This window comes from Cyprinodon tularosa, unplaced genomic scaffold, assembly GCF_016077235.1.
Source record: "Cyprinodon tularosa strain WSP-4 unplaced genomic scaffold, ASM1607723v1 ctg322, whole genome shotgun sequence".
Taxonomy (NCBI): Eukaryota; Metazoa; Chordata; class Actinopteri; order Cyprinodontiformes; family Cyprinodontidae; genus Cyprinodon; species Cyprinodon tularosa.
The window spans coordinates 462,807-490,308 of NW_024039033.1; the positions used below are offsets into that span (position 1 = coordinate 462,807).

Consider the following 27,502-nt stretch of genomic DNA (forward strand, 5'->3'; position numbering starts at 1 on the left):
CTGTTTTTAACAGACTTAAGTCTCTTAAAGATAAAAGGGTTACCTCAATTTTATCAAAGTGTTTTTAAATCATGTGCTTTTTTTAAATTGCACAGGTCCAAAACGCATAACTCTCTGCATTGGCTTTTAGGAAGAACCGCTGGTGTGTGGAGCGAGGCTGGACGTCCACGACAGCTCCGTGCCTGGCCTTCCCGAGACGCTGTCCAGGTCGGGAACGGTGACCCTGAGGCATCTGGTGCGGGTCGCCGGGCCGGATTTCTCGGGCGTCGAGGAGGTCCGCTCGCTGCTGGGGGTCCGGTCCGCCAGATTGGTGCGGCGCTTTCTGGAGCGCCTGAAAGAGCGGATGACTGCTGGGGAGAGACGGCTCCTACAGATGCACGCCACCGGAAAGCGCCCGCCTGACACGAGTGACCCGTTCCCGGACGTGTGCATGGATCCAGACTTTGGGGAGGACAGCGGACCCCTACTACAAAATCAGAGGATGGATCTGTGCAAGACGGACCCAAAAACAATATATAAAACTTGCACTAAAGTTCTAAACAGGAGAACTCTCTACAAAAGGGCAACAAACGTCTAGGCAGACAAATTTGGAGGACAAAACCCTCAGTGGAGGACTTTGTACAAGCCTCCCATCAAGAAACGGACTGGTGACCTTCAATGGAGGATACTTCACGGCGCCATTGCTACAAACGCGTTTTTATCTGTCATCAGTCCTGAGGTTTTAAACAAATGTCCTTTTTGCAGTTTGCCCGAGAGTGTGTTTCACGTTTTTATGGATTGTGTACGACTGACTGGTTTTTTCAATTTTTTAATGAATGTTTTTAGCCTTTTTAGTGTGGTTTTTACCCATTCCGTTTTTATCAATGGTGTACATTATAACCGAGCCACTGCCTTCAAATCCAGAATTTTAAATTATTTAATCTCTGAAGCCATTTTGGCCATTTACCTGACACGAAGAGACAAACTGCAGGAAGGACCTCAGCTTGATGCGGTGGCTCTGTGGAAGTGTAACATCAAAGCCAGGTTGAGGCTGGAGTTCTGCTTCCACAGAGCCACTGGGGATTTGAAGGGTTTTACACAACTGTGGGGTTTTAACAATGTGTTGTGCACCATTTCTGAGTCAGGAGAGCTGAAATATAACAAGCTGCTTTTATAATGATGTCCTGATGACCTGAGTTTTTTAACTGTTTGTTGATAATTCATTGTTAAATAAATGTTTTGTTAAAAATCTTCTTCTTCTTCTTCTTCTTCTTCTTCTTCTTCTTCTTCCATGGTGTCATCGCCACAAACTCGTTTTTATCTGTTATTAATCAGGGCGTTTTAAACGAGTGTCCTTTCTGCAGTGTGTCTGAAAATGTGTTCCACGTTAACACATTTTTATGGATTGCACGAGACTAAAGACAATTTTTAGCCTTATATTAGTGTATTTAGTTTTTTGGAACGGTTTTTACAAACGCTTTTTTATAGTAGGAGTTTGCCAAAACAGAAGAAATAAGCCAAAGGCCCAACTTTTGTTTTGTTTCTTAAACAGCGAAGCAAAGATGGCCATTTACCTGTCCCGTAGAGACAGACTGCAGGAGGCCCCTCACCTTGATGCCGTGGCTCTGTGGAAGTGCAACGTTAAAGCCAGAATAAGGCTGGAGTTTTACTTCCACAGAGCCACACAGAACAGGGAGGATTTTATTCAGTTGTAGGGTTTTAACATTTTATGTGCTGTGTCAGATTAAGGAGAACAAATTTTTTTTACGGCACTAGGACTAAGGCACTACATGGGTCGTGCGCGCTAACCACTGCGCCACCTGCACGCCCAAGAACTACATTTTAACAAGCTCCTCATTTAATGATTTTTAGCCGACACTTGTTTTTGTCTTAATAGGGATTTTTAACTGACAATTGATTTACGTCAATTATTTATATGTTTTGATTTGTGTAAATAAAGTGTTGTTAAAAGTTAAAAGACTCCTTCTTCTTCCAGAATGACCGGTCCAACCAACGGCATCTCTTGGCTCCAAGTTTAACGTGTGTTTTTTTTTTAAATGTATAGTCTGAGCAGTTAGATCATCAGAGCATTGGGGCGTACAGTGTAAGAACACGAATCGTGAACTGTGAACTTTTAAACACTGTAGTTCCGCTGTGCAGTTTGAGCTTTAACAGAGTACAACGTTTGAAAATATCGTACAGTGTATGTCCGGCTTAACGGAGGAAGGGGATTGTGGTTATTTATGTCAATGACTTGGTATTGGGCTGCCATAAAGCTGCTTGTCTTACTGCAAGAATGAGCACAGAGATCAGACTGCCATGGGGGTCGGTGCCACCAAAAATTGTAAGTTTGGTTTTCTGGCCAGAGACAGTGGGGGGTGACAGACCCTTCAATCATCTCATAAACACTTGAATTAGCATCTCAGGGGTTTAAAGTAGGATATATTAGGGCAAGATTGTTACTTCGTGTTGCTTTAAAGATTAGAAATCAAATAAGATTAAAACATTACTTGCAAATAATAGTAATTCTGTAACTTGGTTTTCTGTTTTAACTTTAAGGTAGGACACAGAAAAAGCCCTGTTGTGATGTCACCAGGCTGATAACTGACTGCATGATCCACTATTTCTTTAATTATTCCTAATTTAAACAGCTGAGAGAAGAGATGCTTCATGTTCACTCTGTTATTTTATGTATGTGAACTTAGTTATGTGAGAAACACATAGAGTCACAACAGTTTAACTGTCAGAGTCTTGGTCTGTTTGTTCCTGTTTTTCTTGGTTTTCCATTTGTTGCCCTCTTGTGTCCTCCCTTGCTCTGTTTTTCTGTTCTGCCTGCACCTGTTTTCAATTCCCTCGTTAGCTCTCTCTTTGTCTCTGTCCCCTTTAAAAGCCCTCCCTCTTCAGTTCCTGTTTGCTGGATCCTCGTCTAACTTCTGTCTGTGTTTCTCGTCTCTCCCTGGCTTCTAGTTTTGGTTTTCCCCTGATGTCTCCTTGGTTCAGGTGCGTTAGTAGTTTTCTGTTGGACTTTGATTCCTGCCCTTGGATCTGAGAACTTCAATAAACCGACTTTAATTCACCTCTGCCTACTGGTCTCTGCATTCAGGTCCTCCATACAAACACCGCCTCATGACATTAACTAAATCAACACAAAAAGAGTTAATCTAGTTTAAATTATGAAAAACATACAGAAGCTATTTTTAGCAGGGATATACACTATATTGCCAAAAGTATTTGCTCACCTTCCTTGACTCACATATGAGCTTAAGTGACATCCCGTTCCTAATCCATAGGGTTCAATATGACGTCGGTCCACCCTTTGCAGCTAGAACAGCTTCAACTCTTCTGGGAAGGCTGTCCACAAGGTTTAGGAGTGTGTTTATGGGAATTTTTGACCATTCTTCCAGAAGCGCATTTGTGAGGTCGCACACTGATGTTGGACGAGAAGGCCTGGCTCTCAGTCTCCGCTCTAATTCATCCCAAAGGTGTTCTATCGGGTTGAGGTCAGGACTCTGTGCAGGCCAGTCAAGTTCATCCACACCAGACTCTGTCATCCATGTCTTTATGGACCTTGCTTTGTGCACTGGTGCACAGTCATGTTGGAAGAGGAAGGGGCCAGCTCCAAACTGTTCCCACAAAGTTGGGAGCATGGAATTGTCCAAAATGTCTTGGTATGCTGAAGCATTCAGAGTTCCTTTCACTGGAACTAAGGGGCCAAGCCCAGCTCCTGAAAAACAACCCCACACCATAATCCCCCCTCCACCAAACTTTACACTTGGCACAATGCAGTCAGACAAGTACCGTTCTCCTGGCAACCGCCAAACCCAGACCCGTCCATCAGATTGCCAGATGGAGAAGCGCGATTCGTCACTCCAGAGAACGCGTCTCCACTGCTCTAGAGTCCAGTGGCGGCGTGCTTTACACCACCGCATCCGACGCTTTGCATTGCACTTGGTGATGTATGGCTTGGATGCAGCTGCTCGACCATGGAAACCCATTCCATGAAGCTCTCTGCGCACTGTTCTTGAGCTAATCTGAAGGCCACATGAAGTTTGGAGGTCTGTAGTGATTGACTCTGCAGAAAGTTGGCGACCTCTTCGCACTATGCGCGTCAGCATCCGCTGACCCCGCTCCGTCAGTTTACGTGGCCTACCACTTCGTGGCTGAGTTGCTGTCGTTCCCAAACACTTCCATTTTCTTATAATACAGCTGACAGTTGACTGTGGAATATTTAGGAGCGAGGAAATTTCACGACTGGATTTGTTGCACAGGTGGCATCCTATCACAGTTCCACGCTGGAATTCACTGAGCTCCTGAGAGCGACCCATTCTTTCACAAATGTTTGTAAAAACAGTCTGCATGCCTAGGTGCTTGAATTTATACACCTGTGGCCATGGAAGTGATTGGAACACCTGATTCCAATAATTTCGATGGGTGAGCAAATACTTTTGGCAATATAGTGTATCTCCTGTAGCAGGGCCGGCCCGAGGCATAAGCGAACTAAGCGGCCGCTTAGGGCCCCCTGGTGGCCAGGGGGCCCCAAGCAAAAACGATTGAACAGGCCCTGGTCAATTTTTTTTTTTTTTTTACATTTAAATAACTTAAACAAGTGATATAAATGATGAATACCAATTAATAAATGAAAAATTCAAGACAAAATAATTTCTGATTTGTCAACAACTGCTCATGTGCATTCACTTCACGACGGCAGCCGCAGACAGCTCATGGTACGCGGCGCGCGCCTGCATTGACAATTCACGCTGGCGCGCACCTGTTAATAAGAAAGTCTAAGCCATGTCACAAAAAAGGATTTATCCCTCTGGTGCCGAAAAAAGAAAAGGAAAGAGGAAGAGAAAAAAGAGCAAGATAAAGGTATGTTTGCATGATTATTTACTGACCGCTATATTTTGTGCAGCAGCAGCACAGCTAGCTCGTCATCATAACTCATGTCGTGATATTTATCAGCCATCCATCACCATTAACAGTGAAATATTACCCGTTATTAATATACATTTATTTAGGTAGGTGTGTATTTTATGTGTTGATACATATCGGCGTAGGAGACCCAGCACATGCTGGACGGACTATGTTTCTCGGCTGGCCTGGCCTGGGAACGCCTGCTTGGGATTCCCCCGGAGGGGAGGGACGTCTGGGCCTCGCTATTGAAGCTGCTACTCCCGCGACCCAACCCCGTATAGGCGGAAGATAATGGTTGGATGGATAGATATCGGTTTAAGTTGGAGAAAACACAGATGCCAGCAGCCAGCTTAGCTAGCATTGTTGTTTGTGTTAAAATGAATCTACTAACTTAATAGACAAAGCACATGCGCTCTCTGCTCTAAGATCTTTGGTGAGAGATGGTATTTTATCTTTATTAGAAAATATACCAAAAATGAAAATAGACTGCAGTTTTATTAACATGGTGCTTTCCTCATATTTAGGCTGCAGTAGATCACAATGTTACGTTTTTACCATATGGCAATTATGCCTTATTTGCCAATAGAATATGAATTGTTAGGTGAGGTGTGGAGTTTCTTGTAGTGCAAGATGGGAAAATAAACTAATTCTACAATAAATTATCAGTAAATTTAGATAAAACCAAATTCATGATATTCGGAAACAATAAAAAACAGGAAAATAATCCAATTAAAATATCAATTGAAAGTGTTGATTTAGAACAAGTACATGAAATAAAATTCTTGGGTGTCATATTAGACGATAAGTTTAGCCGGAAACCTCAGATCAGCCTAGTAAAATCTAAAATAACCAAAAGTGTTGCTGTTATAAGAATTAGTTTCGTCCTGGACTACAAATCTTTGTTTATTTTGTACAGCACACTTATTGTACCACATTTAACATATTGTGTGGAAGTTTGGGGGAATACATATAAAACAAATTTACAGCCATTATACGTTTTACAAAAAAAAAAAATCAATCCGAATATTACATAAAGTGGGATACTGGGAACACACAAACCAGTTATTTATCAAATCAAATATACTGAAATTCTGGGACCTGGTCATATTTAGAACTTCACAATTAATGTTTAAGGTCCGAAATCAAAAACTTCCACACAATATACAGGAAATGTTTGGTGTCAGAGAGGGGGGGTTATGATCTAAGAGGTGAAGGATACTTTAAAAAACAACACTTTAGAACAAACAGGAAGAGTTTTTGTTTATCTGTGTGTGGAGATAAATGTCTGGAATGGATTGAATGACGAGTTTAAAAAAATTATAAATGCAAACCAATTTAAAAAACTGATTAAAACCGAGCTCATTTCAAAATACGCTATATAAGATGACTGTTTAATAGTCTATAATGTAATTGATGACATAAATAGTACTTAAAATAATTGTACATGGCTAAACATCATGTGGAATGGAAACAAGTGTTTTTTTGGTTTTTTGATGTTTTGACAGTTAATTGATGATAAATTGACAAGTAGGAAAGGGGCGGGACATTATAAGATGTATCTTCTACCTGCTCCTTTTCGAACAGAAAATATAAAATTTGCATGTCACATGTGCAAAATAATTTTTTTTATATTTTCATTCTTAAGTTTGTTTCATTCAAATTTTTTCTTTCTTGATTGTTTTTAACTGTCTGTTCGAAATAAATAAATAAATAAAAACTATGCATTATGCAATGCTATTTTTCCCAGGAACACTGTTGAAGTACTTTGGAGAACAACCAAACCTGCCCCTACTGTTTCGAGTGTCAGTGCCTCCACAGCTGATGATGCAGCAGGTGAGGGTTTTCTTGATGGCAAATGGTTACATAGCCTGTTAATATGACATGAAACATTTAGCTTTTTATTTATTTCTTTATTTTTTCTTTGTTTGTTTTATCATTGCAGGTTCATCCACTGCACAAGCGACAACAAGGGAGGAGCAATTACATGTGACTGAAAGCGAGGAGCAGTTACAAGCACCTACATTTACTGATCCACTGGTTTCAAACTCAGCCGGCATGACAGGTCTGTTAATCTAAGTTTTTGTTTTGTGTTGGCTTTACAATAACATTTTCTGCTATGGTATTTTATTCTTTTGTATTTAATCTATTGTCCCTACAGGTCCTTCTACATCTGAACCAACTGCTATAGATTTCCCATCCACTGCCTCAACAAGCTCCAGCTATCAAGATGGATCAACAGCTCCTCCAATTGACCCAGTTGAATGGTCAGCATTCCTCTCAGATTCAGAAAGGACTGATCTGGTAAGAAGAGGGCCAGCGCCAATCAGTGACACCTCTACATTCCCCAAGAGATCAGATGGATGAAGCTTTCACTACCACTATACATACAGACAATTAGTTAATGGGGAAAAAAATCAAGCGAAGCTGGCTAATTTATTCAAAGAAAAGTGATGATGTTTACTGCTTCTGTTGCAAATTATTTTTGATATTAATGTTTGTCTATATTGGTTTTATTTAAATATTGCACATTTAATGCACATTTGCAAATAATTTATTTAATGTTTGTATTCAAAAGTTTTAATAAAACAAAGTATTGTAAGTATTGTTTATCTATTTTGTATTAATACATTACCATAGTCTATTCATTTTTAATATTCCCTATAACATTATAGTGTGACATTTGTGTCAGTAATCTTCTAGTATAGGTGATTCTGCATGGTAGGAGGGGGGGCCCCCAAATCAAATTCTGCTTAGGGCCCCCAAGAGGCTCGGGCCGGCTCTGTCCTGTAGCAACACTGTGGAAGGTTTTGTCTGTGAGAGCAAAGAAATCAGAGACGACATGATTTTTTCCATGAAATCCCAAAGGTTCTCTGTGATTTAGGTCATGACTCTCAAGGGTTATCCTAAAACTTTTATATTCTCCTGCAGGGGAGGATCCAGGATTCTAGGAAATCAGGGGCTTAGCCCTGAGGGTGAAAATGAGAGCGTAGACTTTCTGCTAAATCCCGTTCTAATGTAAAATATGACAGATTACTGGATTAAAGAAATTTCTAGTATGTAAATTTCTAGTATAAATTTCTAGTGCATGCTAACACACATAACAATTCCGGCTCCATAACATGGGAAGAAATTAATTTACCTGCAAGTCTTTAACTGTGTTCATTCCTCTCTTCAACAAACTCTTTGGATTTGATGACGTTTGATCATTATTTGCCAAAGTTATTAGAGGGAAATCAAATATTTCACCCACCTGATATAATCCGTTCCCCCTCCATAACATGGGGAAAAAAAGTTTGAAACTGTCATTATTTTTCTATATCATGCTTGAAACATTTATTATTTTACACTGCAAAAAATATAAATCTCAATAAGTTATTTTTTCTTAAAATAAGTGTGTTTTTCCTTGATTTGAGGAGATAAGTAAGACACTTTGCCAATGGAACAAGACAATTTCCTTTTAAAATAAGAAAAAACTATTTTATCGTCTTATTTCAAGTAAATATTATCTAACTATCTTATTTTAAGAGTGAAAATACTCATTCCATTGGCAAATCATCTTATTTACCTGCTCAAATTAAGGCTAAATATACTTAATTTAAGCCATTTTTTACTTATTTCTGGATTGTTTTTGCAGTGTACATTTTGAAATCCAAAATAGCTCAAATAAAAAAATGTGTTGCTTTGATGAGCTTTATTTAATGTATTTTCAAATCTCAATTCAAAATGTCTGGAGTAGCATCACTTCAGACATTTTGGATGGAAAAAGCTTTCAGGATGGAAAGGGAAACGTCTTCAAACTTGGGAAACAAAGTCCAGTGGTTTTGGTTTGAACTTTTTTTAAAAATATTTGTTAGATAAACATATAAACAGAAAATATATTTCATAAAGATCATCAAAGGGGGAACAGATTATATCAGGTGGCTAAAATATATGATTCACCCCTCCTAACTTTGGCAAATAATTATCAAATGTCACCAAATCCACAGAATTTGTTGTTTATGAAGAGAGGAATACACACAGTCAAATACTTGCAGGTGAATTAATTTCTTCACATTTTATGGAGGGGGAACAAATTATTTTAGGCAGCTGAAATATCCATTCTCTCCTCTCCTTCTCCCATATCTTTGGGAAATTAAGAACAACTCTTCCCAAATTCTCAAAAATTGTTATGTGTGATAGCATGTTGTATACTATAAATGTCTTTAATCCAGTAATCTGTCCTATTTTACATTAGAACGGGATTAACCAGGAAGTCTAAACTCTCAGGAACTCTTAATCTTTGTGTCCTGCTATCAGCCAGTTTCCATCCTCTTATATCACCAATGTAAAATGCTAAATACACACTACATGTTGGAAAACTGTGTTTGGTGACTGACTTTTATTTCTGTCAGGCTTAACTGACAGAAGTTGGAAAAAGACAGATTCTCTTGGCTTTAAAAAAAAACAAAAAAAACAACACAAAACAGCTTAAAAGGACCTCGTCTATTTATTAATTTTACAATTATATAAAGAACAGCTGCTGATTAAACTGGATGTTACAACCTTAACATGATTATATGAGTTGTTTTTAGCAAGAAAACATTTAGAAGTGCCATGAAAATGGTCCCATCCACCATGTCCGCCTCTCTGGCTAAAATGCGTGCTCCCGACACAAGGAAAACAGAATTTTATACAACACCAGGATAAAGAGCATCTAGAAGTCATTCAGGGCTTCACATACCTGGGACATCAGTCTGTTTAGCAACAGCTATTGGAGACAACTTCTCTACAATAACTCAGTGCAATATATATGTATATATTAACTCTTTACCCTGTATATAGCTATCTCTTACTCATAGAAAACATATTTATTGTGCAGGAATAAGGTCTTAGCTCTGTTTCACTGGTAGCCAAGTAATCGACATTTCGTTGTCAAGATTCACCTTGGGTTTTTTTTGTGCAATGACAACAAAGGAAGTCTAAGTCTAAGTCTACAGGCTGCTTTCCTGCGCATGCTGCCAGTATCTGGTGAATTCCAGTACTGCACATTTTACTCAGATCAGCTCAGAAGTGAGAACCGGGGCTCTTGGGAAAACATCGGGGGCTGCAGCCCAAGTAGCCGCCCCCTAGATCCGCCACTGTTCCCCTGAGAATGATGTTTCATGAAGAAGCAGTTGATTTTGCAGCAACATCCACTTCTCTGACTGAAATAATCTTTTTTTTTAATCAGTAAACATCTATCTGAGAAAAATAACACACTCTGTGGTTTCCCAAACCTTTAGCTAACCCTTAATCATGCTGTCTAATCAACACTGGACTGAACACTTGCTCCTGAACTTTTGATTAAATCCGGTTACATTAGATGTTTTTATTGTGTGGGGATCAAGCTGCAGCTGATTTTGTGGTAGGATTTCTGCACACAGCATCCTTCATTTTGAGGTGACATGGCCATCTGAAGAAGGCTGAATCAGAATACTGGGGTAAGTCAATTTTCTGATGTTTTATCCCTGACATTAAGAGAGAACATACTAACTCTATGGTTCTTTCCCAGGAACACTAACATTAAAGCAGAAAGTTACACCATTTAAAGCAATTGCAGTTTTATTTGGATTTCCTCTAAGAGGTCAAAGCATAACGAGTACAAATCTAGCACAGTTTTTGTGCTTGAATATAGGATGTGGGGTGGGATGTTTTCTTAAGAAACGTCTGCTTGGAGACGCTATTTTTACTTTTAACTATTAATAATTTATCTCTGTATTTGCTCTCCCCTTATCTTTATAAGAGAGAAAGATAATAAAGCAGTGATGTGTTTTTATTATTATTAACAATAAAAAAACAAACACAAAAGCCTTCATCTGAACCAGTTTTGACCTTATTTAATAAAAAAGTTATGAAAAAAGGACAGAATTATTTAAATATAAATAATCATTTTATTCATTTAGATCTTTTATATTACTTTTAATCATGTGTTTTTCTATGTTACTCTCATGAGTGGAAATAGTGTATGCAGGTCATAAAACGGTCAAATGTTTTGCAAGAATGCTTTCCTGTTTTTCATTTAAGAAACACAGAAATTAAATGTTCATGACCCCCGACACCTTTTTTAAAAGCGTATACTGAAACCAGACATGTTCCCTACCTTAAAAGTTCATGCTATGTCTTAGAGATTGCGTAATCGAAACTAACACCTGCTGTTGTAATCTGTTGACTGTTCAATAAATAAGCCTGCAAGCGTAGAGCAAGACGAAGATGCACAGAGTAGTTCTAAAGCTCTGTGTATTTTCCCTTTGCAAAGAACGGTCAGGAAAAATCTTACACTGTCTTTGTTTCATTCTGTATAGGTTAAAGTTGGGGAAACTTAACAACCCTAACAGTGAGATCATTTATTCAGTTTATATCAATACAGGTCAAATCAATCTAACGACTCCAAATATTAAATTAAACGCTGTAACTTATATTATAAGGTTTCTTTAACCCTTTTTGTAGATACTTGACTGTAGATAGGAAGGATCTCCTGTAGGGGTCTGTCTTGCAAAAGATCTGGAAACGCCTCTGAGCAAATACACTCTGTTTACGGTATGACAATATGATGAAGACGATGCTCAGTTTGACCATCTTTATTTTAAAAGGAATACTTCCCAGTAAAATTATCTCTAGAGGTTCTAGATTGGATTCCTGATACGTAAGAGCTGACTTTCTTTATCAGTTTGTTGAACTTATTTCGGACATCTGCTCTGATGCTGCTGTCTCAATAGATGATGCAGAAGAAGTCAAAAATATCCACAACAGATTTATTTTAGTAACACTGACATATAGACATAATATAAAATAAAAGTTTTTCAACTTTAATCTGTGTCCGTTTTTTTATTTTTTGTCAGCCTCAGTGTCTCAACTCCTATGCAATGTCTAAATAGATTTAATGCTTTAAATCAACAAAAATAATGTTGGCCTTTTCCCCTGCATGAGATCATCTCTGTTAGACTCTTTTTATTAGATTCTTTATGTTAAACACGCTCTGCCCTCCTCTTCCATGTGAGGAATCTAGGGCTGCAACTAACGACTATTTTGCAAATCCATTAATCTTTCGATTATCTTTAATTAATTAAATAACGGATAGCCAAAGATTCTTTGAAGAAGAATTTTTAGAAAATCAAACCAGGCGAAGCTCCAACTTTTCCACTCGAGGAGTTTTGGATAGAGCATATTGACAGATTCATTTTTTTTTTTTTTTGTCTTAAATGCTAACCTTATATATTTTTTTACAATGTTGATATAATTACTGCTCTAAGTGGGTCGCTCTGTCAGCTAAAGGCAAGTTTTACAGCCTCTATACTCCATTTAACAATCAATCGATTACTAAATCAGTTGACAATTATTTGAATAATCGATAAAATTGATTAATTGTTTCAGCCCTAGAGGACACCTAAAATTTAAGGCGTTCCTGTCATTGTCATTGACAGGAACAAATAAATGGGATGACTTTAAGTGGCTCACTGGAACCAGTTACTGATTACAGCATAATACTAAAGGTAATAAAAGCCACAAAGGTGACAAACTGCCAAAAGTAATTAGAAAATAAAAGAGGTGGGTTGTTCCATCTTGACAGGTCTCAGCTGAAGCATGAAGCCTAAACCCTTTCGAAGAGCAGAAATTTTGTTTGTGAAGTCATTTTCATCATGTCCTTTTGGTTTTATTAGATGCAGCCTATTCAGATCCCTCAGATTAAGTCAGGAGTTGCTTTGTGCTTTTCAACTATATTAATTGGGAGTTCTTGAATGAATGAAGCTCGGCCTAAGGCTCTGGTTTAGTGACAAACATGTAAATGCAAATTACAGCGAGAGACAAGATTTTAAGTATTTTTTTTTAGGTTAACAAAAAAATTTCCAATTGTTTTTTTTTTTTTTGGGTCAAACAGATATGAAACATTTTCATTTGCCTTTTTTTATATAAATAAACCAGAAGTTTAAGGGGAAATAAGTCCTTATAGCCATGTCTCTATATAAACATCGCCCTAATCTCTAACAAAGTTTTAAAGAGTCGAGAAAAAAAAGAAAATGCAAACTAAACATGTTTCCCATCCATAGGAGGAAATTAATCAGGCAGTGCAAACCATAGTGTTTGGATTTCAAGTTGCTGCAATAAACAGGAAGTAGAGGTAGGAACTAGAACTGAGCATAGATCAGTGATGGAAAAAGGTTTACTAAATGTTTTGCATTCAGGACTCTAGCAGCTAAAACAGTGTTTGTTATGCCAGAATTTAGTCAACAAATGTTTTTCCATCGCTTTAGTTTACGTTTTTTTTCAAAATAGTCAAGATCCACCTCAAGTCAGTGGAAGAACTTTTATGCGAGATGTATTAAACTGATTCAGATATTGCGGTTTCTGTCATGCTTTTCTAATAAGTAACATGCATTACTTTAAAATTAAATAAAAAGCAAGATGGAAACACGTCTAATGACATGTGGTGCGCCACCTGCCCCTCCCCAGGTCTACAGCGGGGAAGTCAGGCAGGTTGCCACATCAAGATAAAGTGCCGATCAATTAAATAACACGAGTGAGGATGATTTCATCCAAAGTAAGTCATGCTGGTCTTTTGCCAATATCAAATTCGAGGCGCTGAACTTTGTCTTGGCAACCCTGGGAACTTGCATATGATTGGCTCAGGAATCAGGATGTAAACACGGGCTACACATTGCAGCAAAGTAGCTCCACACCTCTTCGTTTGAAAGGAGAAAAATGTGAGTAAGACATTAATGATGCAGAGGACTGAAAATTTATGGGGAATATAAAAATTCTATTACAGGTGAGAAATGAAAATGATTGATTATTTATACAGTAAACTTTTCACTTATTTCTCTTAATAAACCAAAGCTGCTTAATTTAAAATCTTCTCTATCATTTAGTTTAACAGAAGTTATGGTTGTAATCTTAAATGTATTTATATTTTATGACTGTGTACTTGTCACATTGCTTCCATTATGATCAACATAGCCCGGTGCTCACTTCCTATTGAAAAAGAGCTCCCATTATGGACAGCATTGACTTTCTGTGTGCCCTCATGTGCCTATGACAAACAGCACCCTAGAGCAGTAAGCCATATTGCACATATGCAAAATTAACACAAACAACATCAATATAATGCCTTAAGAATGCATTGTTTTTCTTATTCAGTCACAGGGTAACGCTGAGGTGGCCATAAACATTTCTAAAAAAAACTGTTTGCAGTTTTTGCAATGTATACATTTTAGAGTAGGTGACAGACAAGCAAATATGGTAGTTATTTATTCACCAGGTGGAAAATGATTTCATAAACAGCCTATTTGGGGAATTTCTTGCCCCTGAGGCAGGACTGCATCACTGAGCACTCTCCTGGTTAGCTTTCTGTTATGCAAAATGTGAAGCGGCAAAACAATTAAAAAGGGATTTAAAGTCAATTAAGAATTGATGAATGGCTTCTATATATTGAGGTGTTATTTTTATAAAATGAAATGCATTAATCCATCAACACAACTGTCATATCTATCCTTGTTTAGGTTCAAACTACCCAGATATGGAGTAGAATGGGCTTATTAAATGTTTTATTTATAACTATAATGGTTTTTGGATCTCAGCTTTATTTATAAACCAGATGAGACTTTTTAGGTAAAATGTTGTGTTTTTAAAAGATCTTTGAACAATTTTGCTTCCTTTTTCATTGGAATGGCTAATGTGACTTTCGTCGACCATCTGCAGCATCAAATAATAATTTTTTTTTTATAATATATTTTTTAAAATTAGCAAATGTATTACATGTATATGTGATATGTAAAAATTTAAATACATTTTATATATTTGTGATTTCATTAAACAGTTGTTAGGCGCCATGATTAGTAGCGCCTTCACTTGGGGTGTTTGTGTAATCTTTAAGAGATTTTTTTGTGAATTGTGTCTTGTAACTTGTTCGCCCTTTTATTTTCTCTAATTCAGAAACCCATGAGTGTTTTCCATAATTTTTACTATATATGGATGAAGGGTTCTAGGTCCATGGAGGTTTAGAGCAATATATCACAGGTAATCTTACGTCAAATGTTTTTTTTTTATCCATTAATGCTGTTATCGTGTGAGAGGTATTTTGGAAATATTGGCAGACAGAAAAATGAAAATTTTTAAAGGTTGTTGCAGAACATAGATGGTTATGGTTTGGCAACACTCCTTTACAGGATTACTGAACAAAATCTAAATCGTGTGAAATTCCCAAAACTTTATTTCACATCAGTAAATCTATTTTCTTGTACATATTTTGCATACGGACTCAGATACATTCATCGAAATAGCAACAATATGTCATGTTGACATATGTAAGTTAAATATAAAGACACATTTTCTCTGTGAGCTGCTACCTGACATGAATCTAACCACAGGTCAGTGTCTTGATAAATAAAAAGCAAAATATTTCTATAATAGTGAGTTAAAAAAGATTGGATAAAAAAATAAGGGAACATAAAAAGATATCAAGATAAAATTCCTGAATACTGCATGAGACTGCTAAATTACCATCCAATCTTGCTCATTTTAAGTGTTTTGGGTTGTCAAACACATATCTCCTATTTAAATAAGTCAAATTGAACGTTTCACCTCTCCCTTGTAAAGCATGAGGGAAAATAAAAATTTACTACACAAATCTTTCATGTGTTTTCTTCCTTCAGAGCAAGTTTACCTTTGAACTCACTGACGACTATCCCAGCATTTTCCTTGTCAGATACCATTTACCCGACTCACTAACTGCCCTCCTTCATGCTGAACCTGTGTAAAGTAAACACTGATTTTAGCTGCTGCATCCGAGTTGAGAGCCTGGCTGTTTCTAACCCAGCCATTACTGTAGAAAGGAAGGTTTTGCTTTGGTTGAGTGTTTGGGTAAATGGTATTCTGCAGGACTGAAATTATGAAGGTATTTGTTTGATAACACCAGTTTTCTTCTAAGTACTTCTAAGTGCTGCTGGGCCGGACCGGTCATTCGAACCGAGCCAGCCGGGGACAGAGCAACCGAACCCGACCCGGTGACGGTATGCTTTCCCCCGCCTGCCTTACCGTGCTCCCCCTCGCCTTTACCGCCCCCAGTAAGGCAGGCGGGGAGAAGCACGGGGCCGCCAATTTTGGGTCGGGTTTGGTCCAGCCCCGGAGCTGATGGTTCGTTTCGGCGCCCGCAGTGTTTCGACTATGTGCTGCATGGTAGTCGTCCAAAATCCGGGACGACTTTGAAATTCCCCCTGGACATTTTTTTAAGTATACAAAGTTGGACATGTCATTGAAAAATAGGACGTCTGGTCACTCTACCATATCAACAATTTTGATGTTTCAGTAAGTGAGTGCTTGTTGCTATGATGCGTCTTTGCTCAGCAGCTTCGCTCGTTGTAAACCAACCAATCAGCGCACAGCTCATTTAAATATTCATAATCATACCATAAAAGAAGAAAACCTGTCGTTTCATTCTAGGGCTTTTAACCAGGCTTGAATTAGGGCTCATAGAACAGCAAATATGCCATTTTCAGCCCAACCAATGTTACACACCCAATTAGAGACCTTAAAGGAATAGTACACCCAAAACATGATTAGCCTTCATTTTCTTCTCACCTCCATGCTGAACAACACTCTGGAGTACTTTTTTGATATCTCAAATGCATCTGGAGATCTGGGAGGCTTCTTGCTGTCTGCTGACATTCAAATAATGGAGGTCTATGGCGCCCGAGGCAGAAAGGTCCATAAAAGTCCACAAAAAAACGTGTCAATATTCCTCCATACTGCTCGTCCAATATATTCCAAGTGTCCTGAGTGGGTAGCATCCAGAATTTACTCGAAACGAAGTCATTTAGAATGTTTTTAGAGCATAAACAGTAGTGTATAGGATTTCCTAAAAGCGCGTTCACGACGCTACGGAAACCGCGGCAGACCAAACCAGATGAAAGTGCGCATTCAGCGTCTGCTCTGCCGATAATGCAAGCGTAGAAGAAGAAATGTGCTGTTTACCTGTGCAAAGAAAGAAACAACGAAAGAAAAATGTCTGAGGGCTTCAGTGTTGTGGAAGAGCATGAGTTCTTTGCCGAGCTGAATGCACTGGTTTGGTCTGCCACGGTTTCCGTAGACTCGTGAACGCGCTTTTAGGAAATCCTATACACTACTGTTTATGCTCTAAAAACATTCTAAATGACTTCGTTTCGAGTAAATTATGGATGCTACCCACTCAGGACACTTGGAATACATTGGACGAGCAGTATGGAGGAATATTGACACGTTTTTTGTGGACTTTTATGGACCTTTCTGTCTCGGGCACCATAGACCTCCATTATTTGAATGTCAGCAGACAGCAAGAAGCCTCCCAGATCTCCAGATGCATTTGAGATATCAAAAAAGTACTCCAGAGTGTTGTTCAGCATGGGGGTGAGTAGAAAATGAAGGCTAATCATGTTTTGGGTGTACTATTCCTTTAAGAACCAGCACCAAATACTCTATAGAATCATTTTATGACCTCTTTAACATTCACTGTTCCAAATAAATAAACAGCATGTTATATAATCCAGAAGACTACCTGACTATCAGGCTTCTTTTAAAATTTTTATTTAAAAAGCAAAAATGGATTACACTCTCATTTAGTATATTTTCTAGGTTTGGCAACTATTTATTGCCATTTAAGAACCATATAATAAAAACATATTAACTCAGTGACATGTTATCGAGTATCAGTTTTGATGTGTTCTTCTTCTGAACAGGTAGCATTAAAAATGCCCAGGTAGCATTTTTATACACTTTTATCTTACTTTGTTTAACATTTCTCTTTCTTGGAATTTTGGCTCAATGAAAAACCTATAATTTTTTTTTATCTCAGTTTACCGATGAAGGTTAGTGTGTACAAATGTTTTTCATACTTAAATTTAATTTACCTTTTTATTTCATACCTTTAATTTAATTAAAACCCAAACAATATAATTCAAATAAGTATTTATTATACTTTCCACTATCCCATTGTGAAACCATCAGTTATTAAATGAGCTTATATAAAGAATGAGAAAATTAAAATTTAATCACTGAGGTGTGTTAGGACTTATAATTAAATACAACAGTAAAGTTAAACCCTTTTTTTTAGCTCCTTGTTTAATGATGACCACCACTGCGGCCTTTTTGTAATATTATTTATATAGTGCTCGTAAAACACTGTGATAAACATACAGCAGCATTTACAGCTGCATTAAAATCAAAGAGCCAAAGCCCCATTAAGCCTCTCTGCAGATCAGGAGCTGAACCTGAATAAATGAGCTGAATCGATGAAACGTCGCAGATTAGGTATCTGGAAGAGAGTTTTTATTTTTCTTTGATTCGTGTTGGTTTAAAGTTACAATTTCATGAAATATTCAGTATTTTGTCATTTTCCAGTAAAACCCACAGACATGTTTTAATTGAACTTCAATTGATAGAAAGACAGTAGATAACTAATAAATAATGCATGACTTTTTTTTTTTATTCATTTAATCCTGAAGGTTGATGTACCTTGCTATTCAGCCCTAATTACTCTCCTACTGTACCCCTTAATAAAATCTAATCAAACAAAAGCCTTCAAAGGTCAAATAAATTCTCCATGGATGGTATAAAAGACACTTTGCTCTGATTTTTTTTTTTAATACATGCACTTCCATTTATCTAGATTTATGTCAGCAGTGAGCAGAAAACATTATTATAAAGTTCCGGTTAGATTTGCTCTCCAGTTGACCTTACCAGTCTCTCCCCACACAGGCAGGTATTCATCCTGCTGGATGTCCAGCATTAGCTCCAGGCCGTTACCAGTCCCACCCTTCATCGTCACCAGTAGGGGACGCCCATCTTGGCCTGAATTAAATGTGTAGCATTTCCCGTAGCGTGTAAATATCTGAAACACACAGACAAAGGAAGGATTTTTATGCCAACATACGAGATGGTAATCCTCACAGCAGAATAAAAAATAAAAGACAGCATCTTCTCAGGTTGTGTTACCAGTCGCTGATCCTAGAAGCCTTTATGTGGAGAGGCTGTTGACAAGCTGAGCCCTCTTTGCTCTCAATACTGCATGATATAGTTTGTGCTCGAGAAAACAGGACATGACTTTTGTTTCAGTTTGTTGATTCTTGCCCGACAAATTTACACCAGACAGAAGGAAGCATCAAGATCCATTAACTCCCCCAACTCCCTCATCAGAACATAGAACAGAACATTGCACTATCAGAATTTTCTAACTAAATAAAAGATAATAGATCATTTTCTGCTAGTTATTTATGTAAATAAAATAGTACAGTATTTATTTTATTTATTTATTTTTTTGTGTGGTTATTTTCATGCACTTTTTAAGGTCTTTGTGTGACCAATTTGCTGTAATATTTTGCTGCTATAACACCACAATTCCAACAGTGTGGAACAGTAAATAAATTTTTGATTCTATTCTAAATAGAAACATTTTAACTTTAATCCTACTGATTAAAGTGAAATTTGTGAATTTGTGGCCCTTTCTTAAAAAAGGACTTCTATCATTTTTGTCAAGATGTCCTTACCTATATAACAATAACATGAGAATGGCTTGTTTTTACTACATTTCATTGCTTTGTTCTTGTGACAGTGTAATTAAAATAAAAGCGAATTATTTTTTATTCGATTTTAAATGTATAGTGAAAGGGATTTACTGTTTGAACTATTGAATGTGTACAATTAATGGCTGTATTTTTGTTTCATTTACAGTAAAAAAGAAGAAAAAATAAAAACAGCAGGAAAGAAAAGGAAGGAAATGAATTTATTTTCCTTTCCCACATTACCCATTCAGGTTAGCGGGGTTCTTTTAACACCAGTTATTATACAGGTAGTTAAAGTGTGGGAGCAAACACAATAATTTGCACCAAAGGTTGTGCATGCATGTGGAAAAAAAAAAAAAAATGAAACCTTTTCAAGAAAGGCCTCCACAATTTTAATTTGAGCTGTGGGCTTTCGTATTGAAAAGAAAAATGTAAAACCCCTGTGGTGTAATAATACACTAAGATTTTATGCTTTTTGCAATTACAAGAAAAGAGCTTGCCAGTAAATGCAATATCCAAGGATACCGAACTAACGAGAGAAATATCCTCAGAGAGAAGGCTTCATAAAACAGATATTTAGTCTGATTTCCATAATATCAATCTGTCCTTTAGGAGCACACAAATTCCCAGAAACCAATCTTCCTGAGAATGAAATAGGACTATCGCGCCTTAAACGTTCTATACAGTCGATGCTTGGGGGGGAGATATCCTTCAGTGATGTAAGAAATACAAAAAGAGAAGCTACATAGCCAACAGTTTGGGAAGCAGAGTCGTTAGTTGAGCTGCTAAAGTTCAATGCTTGGATAACAGGTTTGATTATTAACAGCTGAAAGAGAAATCTGTACACCGACAGATAACCCATATGTCTTCGTTTGTTGACTGGCTCAAAAATGATATATCTAAGTTCAACCTAGCATGGTTAGCTGCATGATCTGCCACGGAGCTTATATCCTAAGCCAGGGGTCTGCAACCTGCAGCTCCAGAGCCACATATGGCTCTTTGGACCCTCTACAGAGGATCTTAATTGTGCCTAAAATGTATATAAAGAGCTTAATAATGTACCATAATAAATAACAGTCTTAAAAGCTTTAGTGGTTTTTATAAGATGGAAAAGAATGATATTAAAAGAACCAGAAATAAGTTTTTGAGGCCATTTTTCTTTTATTTAAGTTGGAATTTATGTGTTTTAATATTATTTCAAAAGCTAAAAAATACATAAATTGTTGGTTGTTTCAGATGGAAACAAATTTACTATACGAGATAATACGTTTTTTTGGTTGTTGTTTTTTTTTGAAGTCATCTTATACTTTGCAGCTCTAAACAGCTTTTAATTGGTCGGACTCCGGGGTGGAAAATGGCTCTTTGGATATGAAAGGTTGCAGACCCCTGTCCTGAGCCATGACCAGCATGGAAGGGACTGCTGTAATGAATCAGGTGGAAGGAAGACACTACAGCATGGAAAAGATCTGAACAGCAGCTTTTCTAGTGTTTCTGTGTGTCACTGTTAATCAGTTATTTCCTGTGTTTGTAATTATTTCATGGTTTTGTGTTGATTTTAAGCCGCACAAACACACTGCGAAGGATTTTAAGCAACCCTTCCCAGTTCTCCCAGTACAGGTTCTTCAGCTGTAGGTTATTCAGTTTGTTATATGCTCTGGTTAAATGCACCGGATCGCACGTCCGCATAGACAGAGGTGCTATGCAGGGTTCAGTTGTAGACTAAGGGCCTTTCTGAACAAGGTTTTCATGTTCGTGTTGATATGCGGTGGACTGGCCATCAGTCTACGCTGCTTTCTGTCTATCAAACACTAGAGGTTGGCACCAGCAAGACTGCAAGGATTAGAAAATGTAAAAAAAATGGTTGATCATCGTCCTCTTAACGTGCTGTCTCTTTCATTTACTCATTGCTGGATTCTCCTGTTGTCTCCATCATGGTTCATGCTGCTCCCAGGTCTCTTCATCTTATACAGCCTATTTCTGTAGCCTCTGCTGCCTTGAAACTGTAAATATTTGAACCTGTCGATAATTTTTCCATGATTTTCTCCTGCTTGTGTTTAGATCCACTCCAGCAACATAGTTCCACATCTAATAATGAGAAGACAAATGCATTTCGTGCAGTTATTTGTGCTCAGTTCATGGCACTATATTAGAAGAATAGAGATTTAGACATCTAAGAAGCAAACAGATATTCTGTTGTCTATCTCATGAAGTGAATAACTTCATATTTAAACAAGTGGCTTGTCAAAACAGACATATATCTCCCGTGAGCAAAGTAAAAGTCAATATGGTTTGCCTCCATTCTTGGAGGAAAAAAAACCCACAGCTGTGGTTGTATAGATTAGGGAACCTAATGATGTCAAAATTATATCCCACTCTTATGTTTAGCCATGTATGGTAAAGTTGGACCAGATGGTGGGCTACTGTAGCAAATCCAAACTGTGTCCCACTGGCAACAACATGATTGCCAGCGAACTAATGGATGCATAATCTAATCAGAAACATCAGGAAATGAAAAAAGAAAAACATGCATGGACCCAAAATGAGATTCTTCCCTACTTTGTTCAGTCACAGGGCTGAGTCCCCTGAATTAAAGCATCCTGATTAGCTTAGAATTAACCTTCAACATTCTGACATTCAGGTTGAGACGGTAACAGGAAGTAGGTGGGTGGCTTGCAGAGATGATATAACAAAGACAGGAAATAAAAGTTATTTTTCATTAGCATTTTACTGCCTAAAGATCATATAGTCTAAGCATTTTATATAAATATCCTTTCACTAATACATCTAATAAAGCAAAAGGCTCCACTTTTGTCTTCTGCAGTTGCTCAAAAAGCTGTCGTTCTCCTGAATGTTCTGCATGGACTTTGAGAAAAGAGGGCGTTGATTACATAGTTGACTTATGAGTCAGACATTATCGCTCCATGACTCAAATGCCACAAACATCAGAAGAACCAAGATGCAAAAAATAGAAATAAATCTCAGCAATCCCTCACAAAAGAAAAGTTAGAATAATGTGAATCCTGCTCAGTGAGGTGTGTGGAATTGATCAAAACCTGTACCGAATAGAGAGATGGTTATTCATAGAAGCCTGCAAAACACGAAACAGTAAAATGCAATGAGAAATCCTTTGATAAGTCCAACAACAATATGAGATCTGACCTTTCAAGTGTATAGGTGGCAAAACTCAGCCAAAAACAAAGCCTATAGTATCAGCTTATGTGCAGAATATAAATATCAATAAAATACCCCTGAAATCCATCTTCTGTCCCAGAGCTCCCTCTCAGTGTAATCAGATCACCATTCGTCATTTCTCTTTGGAATAGAGAGTAGGAAATTTTTCACAATATATCAGAGCCGCCTCCTTTCCTCCAACAAAGTATCTTAAAATTGCAAATAGACTAAACCTGCAGAAGGCTTGCTTTTACCTGACGCCCTATCTAAACAAAACAACTCTGCTTAAATCCTAACTATTTTGTTACTCCAATTTCTTTCATTCCTATGTCATCAAAACACACAAACCAATTTTCTGTTTAAAAAGAAAAAGCAACAGGCTGTCGCTGTTCATACTCAAAGAAAACACTCTGCAGATGCACATCAAAGAAACAGCGGAGAGGTTGGAGGAAATGTTCAAAAAACGCGTACGCCCGTTTTTTATTGCACATGCCGATTTGTACGAGATTGTGAATTGTTGTCTTTGAGAGGGAGAGGGTGTGTTTGTGTTCTTGCATGAAGCCCCCCTGCTTGCCATCTGCGTGTATGTGTTTGTAATGTGGTGATTGACTAGCGCAGGCCCGTAGTCAGAGTTGCTGTGGTAACCAGGAGATTGTGCTGGCTGCATTGAGAGACGAGCAGCAACAGTGGGTGCTGCCGCTGACCTTGGGGAGTCAGAATCCTCATTGTGTGTAAGAGGCTCAGAGGTTTGTTCTGTCTCATACATCTTTACGTTCGCCTGTCAGTCTAATTCACCTGTCAGGCCTGTTGGCGGTGCACGTACCCTGTGACATTTTCTAAACAATTTAGCTTTACGCATGCATGAGGTCATGATGGAACTGGGCTGACAATATCCAATATAAAATATCATAAAATGTCATTTTATTTTTCATAGTATATAATCAATATATAACAGCTGCTCTAATTATTAAAATTTTTTAAATGTTCTGGACTTAATGTATGAAGGAATATGTAATGCATGGAGTGAATTGGGGAGCAACAACTGGTCATCAATTTAAAGAGGTCATAGAATGCAAAACTAAGTCTACCTCGTCATAGATGAATAACGATAGTTCAGTGGGTGAAATGGACGTACAGAGAAGTTCAAACCCCATCAACATCTCCTTTCTCTGCAAATCTCACAATTCTAAACTTCCACCATAAAACGGGCGAATCCAAATGAAGCCCTGAGTTGATGTAAACTCTGGGATGTTGCCTTATTTGGTTCTGGCCTGTACTTTTGTCCCGCTACAAAATTGACATACAGACCAGCCCACTGGGGCTTGTGAAGCGGGCGGGGGGAAGCATGGGGCGGCCTGTGTCCAGGCTACTGTCACCAGGTCGGGTTCAGTCGCTCCTTCCCCCGCTGGCTCCCTGCCCCCTTCTGCCTGGGTTCCCGGATCAGCCCCCGAGCTGACGGCTCGGTTCGAGTGCCCGGCGTGTTTCAACTACATGTTGCATTGTAGTCGACCAAAATCCCGGATGATTTTGAAATTCCCCCCGTAAATTTTTTTTTAGGTATGAAGTAGGACATGTCTGGGAAAGGGGTGACAATTTTGATGTTTCGGTGAGTGAGTGCTTGTTGCTATGATGCATCTTTGCTCAGCAGCTTCGCTCGCTGTAAACCAATCAGCACACAGCTCATCTAAATATTCATGATCATGCATTAAAAGGAAGAAAACCTGTCGTTTCAATCTAGGGCTTTTAACCAAGCTTTCATTAGGGCTCATAGAACAGCAAATATGCCATTTTCAGACCAACCAATATTACAATGTTATGGACCAGCACCAGATACCCTATAGAATCATTCTATGACTACTTTATTCACATTCAATGTAGTGGTGTCCAATATCAGAAACTCGTCTTTGATTTTTCCAAGCATGGAAAACCTTTTTAAGGTCCTTGGTTGATCCATTTTACTAGCTAAGGCAATATTATAGATTTTCTAGCCTTGTATTGCTTTCTTCCTATGTAACCCTTGCAGCTAAGTTTATAGGAAAGTTGTCAAATTAAACAGGATGTCACTTGGCCAGATATCTGATATCAATTAGATATCTGAAATTAATTAGATGCATACTTTTTTTTTTTTTTTTACAAATACAGGACAGTTTCCTTTTTCGAGGGACAATCAACAACCCTAACCATATGTTGTAGATCAGAGATCAGAAGTCCCATTCAGGCGTTTCTGCTTGGAAAAATCAAAGTTCCATAAATTTTTGATACAAAATAAAAAGGTAAAATAGCCTTTTAAATCTCTAAATAATAAATAAATAAATAAATCTCTAACCTTTCAAGCTTAGAGATTTACTTACAGCTGGTCAGAACTTGAAGTAAAGGGAGAACCACTTTTCTTATTGGTCCAGCCTCTGGACTAAAGGTGTAGTGCATTTGTTCTGATGAATTAACCAGGCTATACTTCTTATATTGTTAGCAGGTTTTGTATTTCATTCCTTTTTGTATCTTGTTAAAGAAATTATTTTAAACCATCTTTTTTCTGGTCAATGCTTAAACTTGCCTGATATATAAAAGAATAATATCGAAGACAAATGCTTTTTCACAACCCTGCTTTTCATGTCATTAAAATAGTCTTTTAGTTTGCAGTAGTTCCTGGTATACCACAGTATTTCATTCTTTAATGAAGAAGAAATTAAAGAGAATTTAACAATTCAGAATAGATCAGACAGGAGATTTCTGCATTTTTTAATAATCATTTTAACAAAGAAAACACATTTATGATTACAATCTGAGCGGCTTATAAATTTTTCTTTCTATAAATCCAGAATATATCCATTGTCGAGGTGGAGCACTTTCCCCTCCTCGGAAGCTCAAGAAAGGGTTTGCAAAAAAATACTTCCCTGTTTGCGTAAATATGCACATGATTGTTTTTTTTATTTTTTATTATTTATTTATTTTCCTGTTTTAATGTATGTATGTGTAAAGTGGCACAGGTTTGTTCTTTGTATTGTAACTAATCTACAATTAATAAAAAAAAAAATAATGCAGAACATGCATAGGATGTAAGATAATATAAAAAATACTTACTTTTAAATTGCAAAAAAACCTTAAAAGTTAGGTAAAGTCTGCGTTAGTTAGAATATCTACACACTAAAGCACTAAATACTGCAAACTAAAATCCCTTAATCTTCCAAGCTATTTACTCCACTATATAAATGTTTAAATAAAGCCAGATTATGAGGGGATGAAACTATGATAGAGGCATCACTCTTCCTTGTTCTTGCATAGAGTAAAAAATGTCACCGCCTTTTTCTAGGATAAATAATTCAGATAGAGACAGGATGGGAGAGTTCACATGGCCCTCGGCTATCCGTCAAATGACAATCTGACAAGGCTGAACAAGCTGTTCCTTAAAAGTTGCCAGGGAACCACTTTCCCTATTCTCTATTGATTTTAAGATCAGCGCTGAGCTCCTACAAGCAGAAAAATAAGACAGTTATAAAAACACGACTTCCTCATGCTTGCGTTAAGCTTTTGTTTGAAAAAAAAACTAATCAGAGGCAAAGTAAAACAAAGAAAAATAGATCTGCAAACACCGGAACATTGCTAAACATAAACACTTCAATAATGCACAAAAACACTCTTTATCTCAAGTCTTATGTAAGTGATAGTCCTCATTATTAAATATCAAGAAATGAGATAAGTCCTAGAGCTGCTCAGGATAATGAAAGCCTTTGGTACCATCGGGTTCCATGGCAACTGAACAAACTCTATCTGTTTAAGAGGACCTTGCCACATGAAAGCTCCTGAGGAGTCACCAAATTGATCTTTATGTGATATTATTTTATTACTTTTATACAGTTATATTTACCATTTCCAGAAGGCCTCTGCTGAAAGCAATTTTGGCATAAATATATAAACAGGAAGACCTGTTCTTAAACTAGGTTATAAAATAGGTTCTACAGAAGGGAAAAAACATACTTACATTTATCAATTGAAAATAGCATTTAAATACAGTCAGACTTTATAAAAAGCTCATATTGTTCACAGCTATTATATTTCCACATGCTAAAACCTTAGGCCTTGATTAACTTTTTTGTAGTATTTTATCTGTGTAGACTGTAACTGCTGAGAGGAAATGAATATTTGTTTCAAAAAATCTTTTTAATATGAAAAGTGTGGCATGCATTTTTATAAAGCAACTCAAAGTCCATACCCTGAATAGCCGTCTTTTACTGCAGTGACAGCTGCAAGTGTTTGGGGGAATGTCTCGACCACTTTTACACATCAACAGATTAAGGTTCTTATTTACAAAGCAGTTCATTCTCAGTGAGATTCAATGGAAAGTGTTTCTTTGCAGCAAATGTCAAGTCTTGCCACAAATACTTAATTGGTTTGATCTAAATGACTTTACTGTAGCTCTGGCAAACATGCTAAGAGTTTTCTTGCAGGATATTGAACCCGTTTTGTCTTCTTCAGCCCTGGGTATGATTTTCTTCAGGAATGAAAAGGTTTTTTTTTTTCTACAGTGGTGTAGTTTTTAGCTCCATTTATCTTCCCATTGACCCTGATCATCTTCCATGTTCCAAATTACCCTCCAGCATGTTCCTATCTTCAACATAATTTACTAATGTACTAAGTAGGGTTGTCAAAAGTATCGAAACTCAAAAAAGTATCGATACCAAAATGTTGTATCCGGATACAATACTCATTTTTAAAAGTATCGATACATTGCCACCACCAGTGGCACCTAAGCAGTCATTCATCTAAAGTGCAGAAGAGAGGAAAATGCACTTTCTGCACACTGTGTGATTGAATATTTCTGTGCACGTTTCAGTTTCAGACTTTTTTTTTTGTAACAGGTGCAGCTGCTGAGAATTATTTTTGTTTTTTAACCAGTT

General features: G+C 37.5%; 1 protein-coding gene and 1 long non-coding RNA gene across 4 annotated transcripts in view; one reads left to right on the forward strand and one right to left on the reverse strand.

Annotated features, from left to right (window-relative positions):
* Positions 1 to 27,502, reverse strand: part of asic1b (acid-sensing (proton-gated) ion channel 1b) — a 286,951-nt gene that overhangs the window by 59,113 nt on the left and 200,336 nt on the right. For all 3 annotated transcript variants that reach the window (XM_038293188.1, XM_038293185.1, XM_038293186.1), the window contains one exon: positions 18,616 to 18,766. In XM_038293188.1, the coding sequence (XP_038149116.1) occupies positions 18,616 to 18,766 (151 nt within the window). The remainder of the gene's footprint in view (positions 1 to 18,615; positions 18,767 to 27,502) is intronic.
* Positions 4,575 to 7,368, forward strand: LOC119788644. The gene is made up of 4 exons (XR_005281498.1): positions 4,575 to 4,848; positions 6,641 to 6,726; positions 6,836 to 6,955; positions 7,052 to 7,368. It is a non-coding gene; the product is annotated as an uncharacterized LOC119788644 (long non-coding RNA).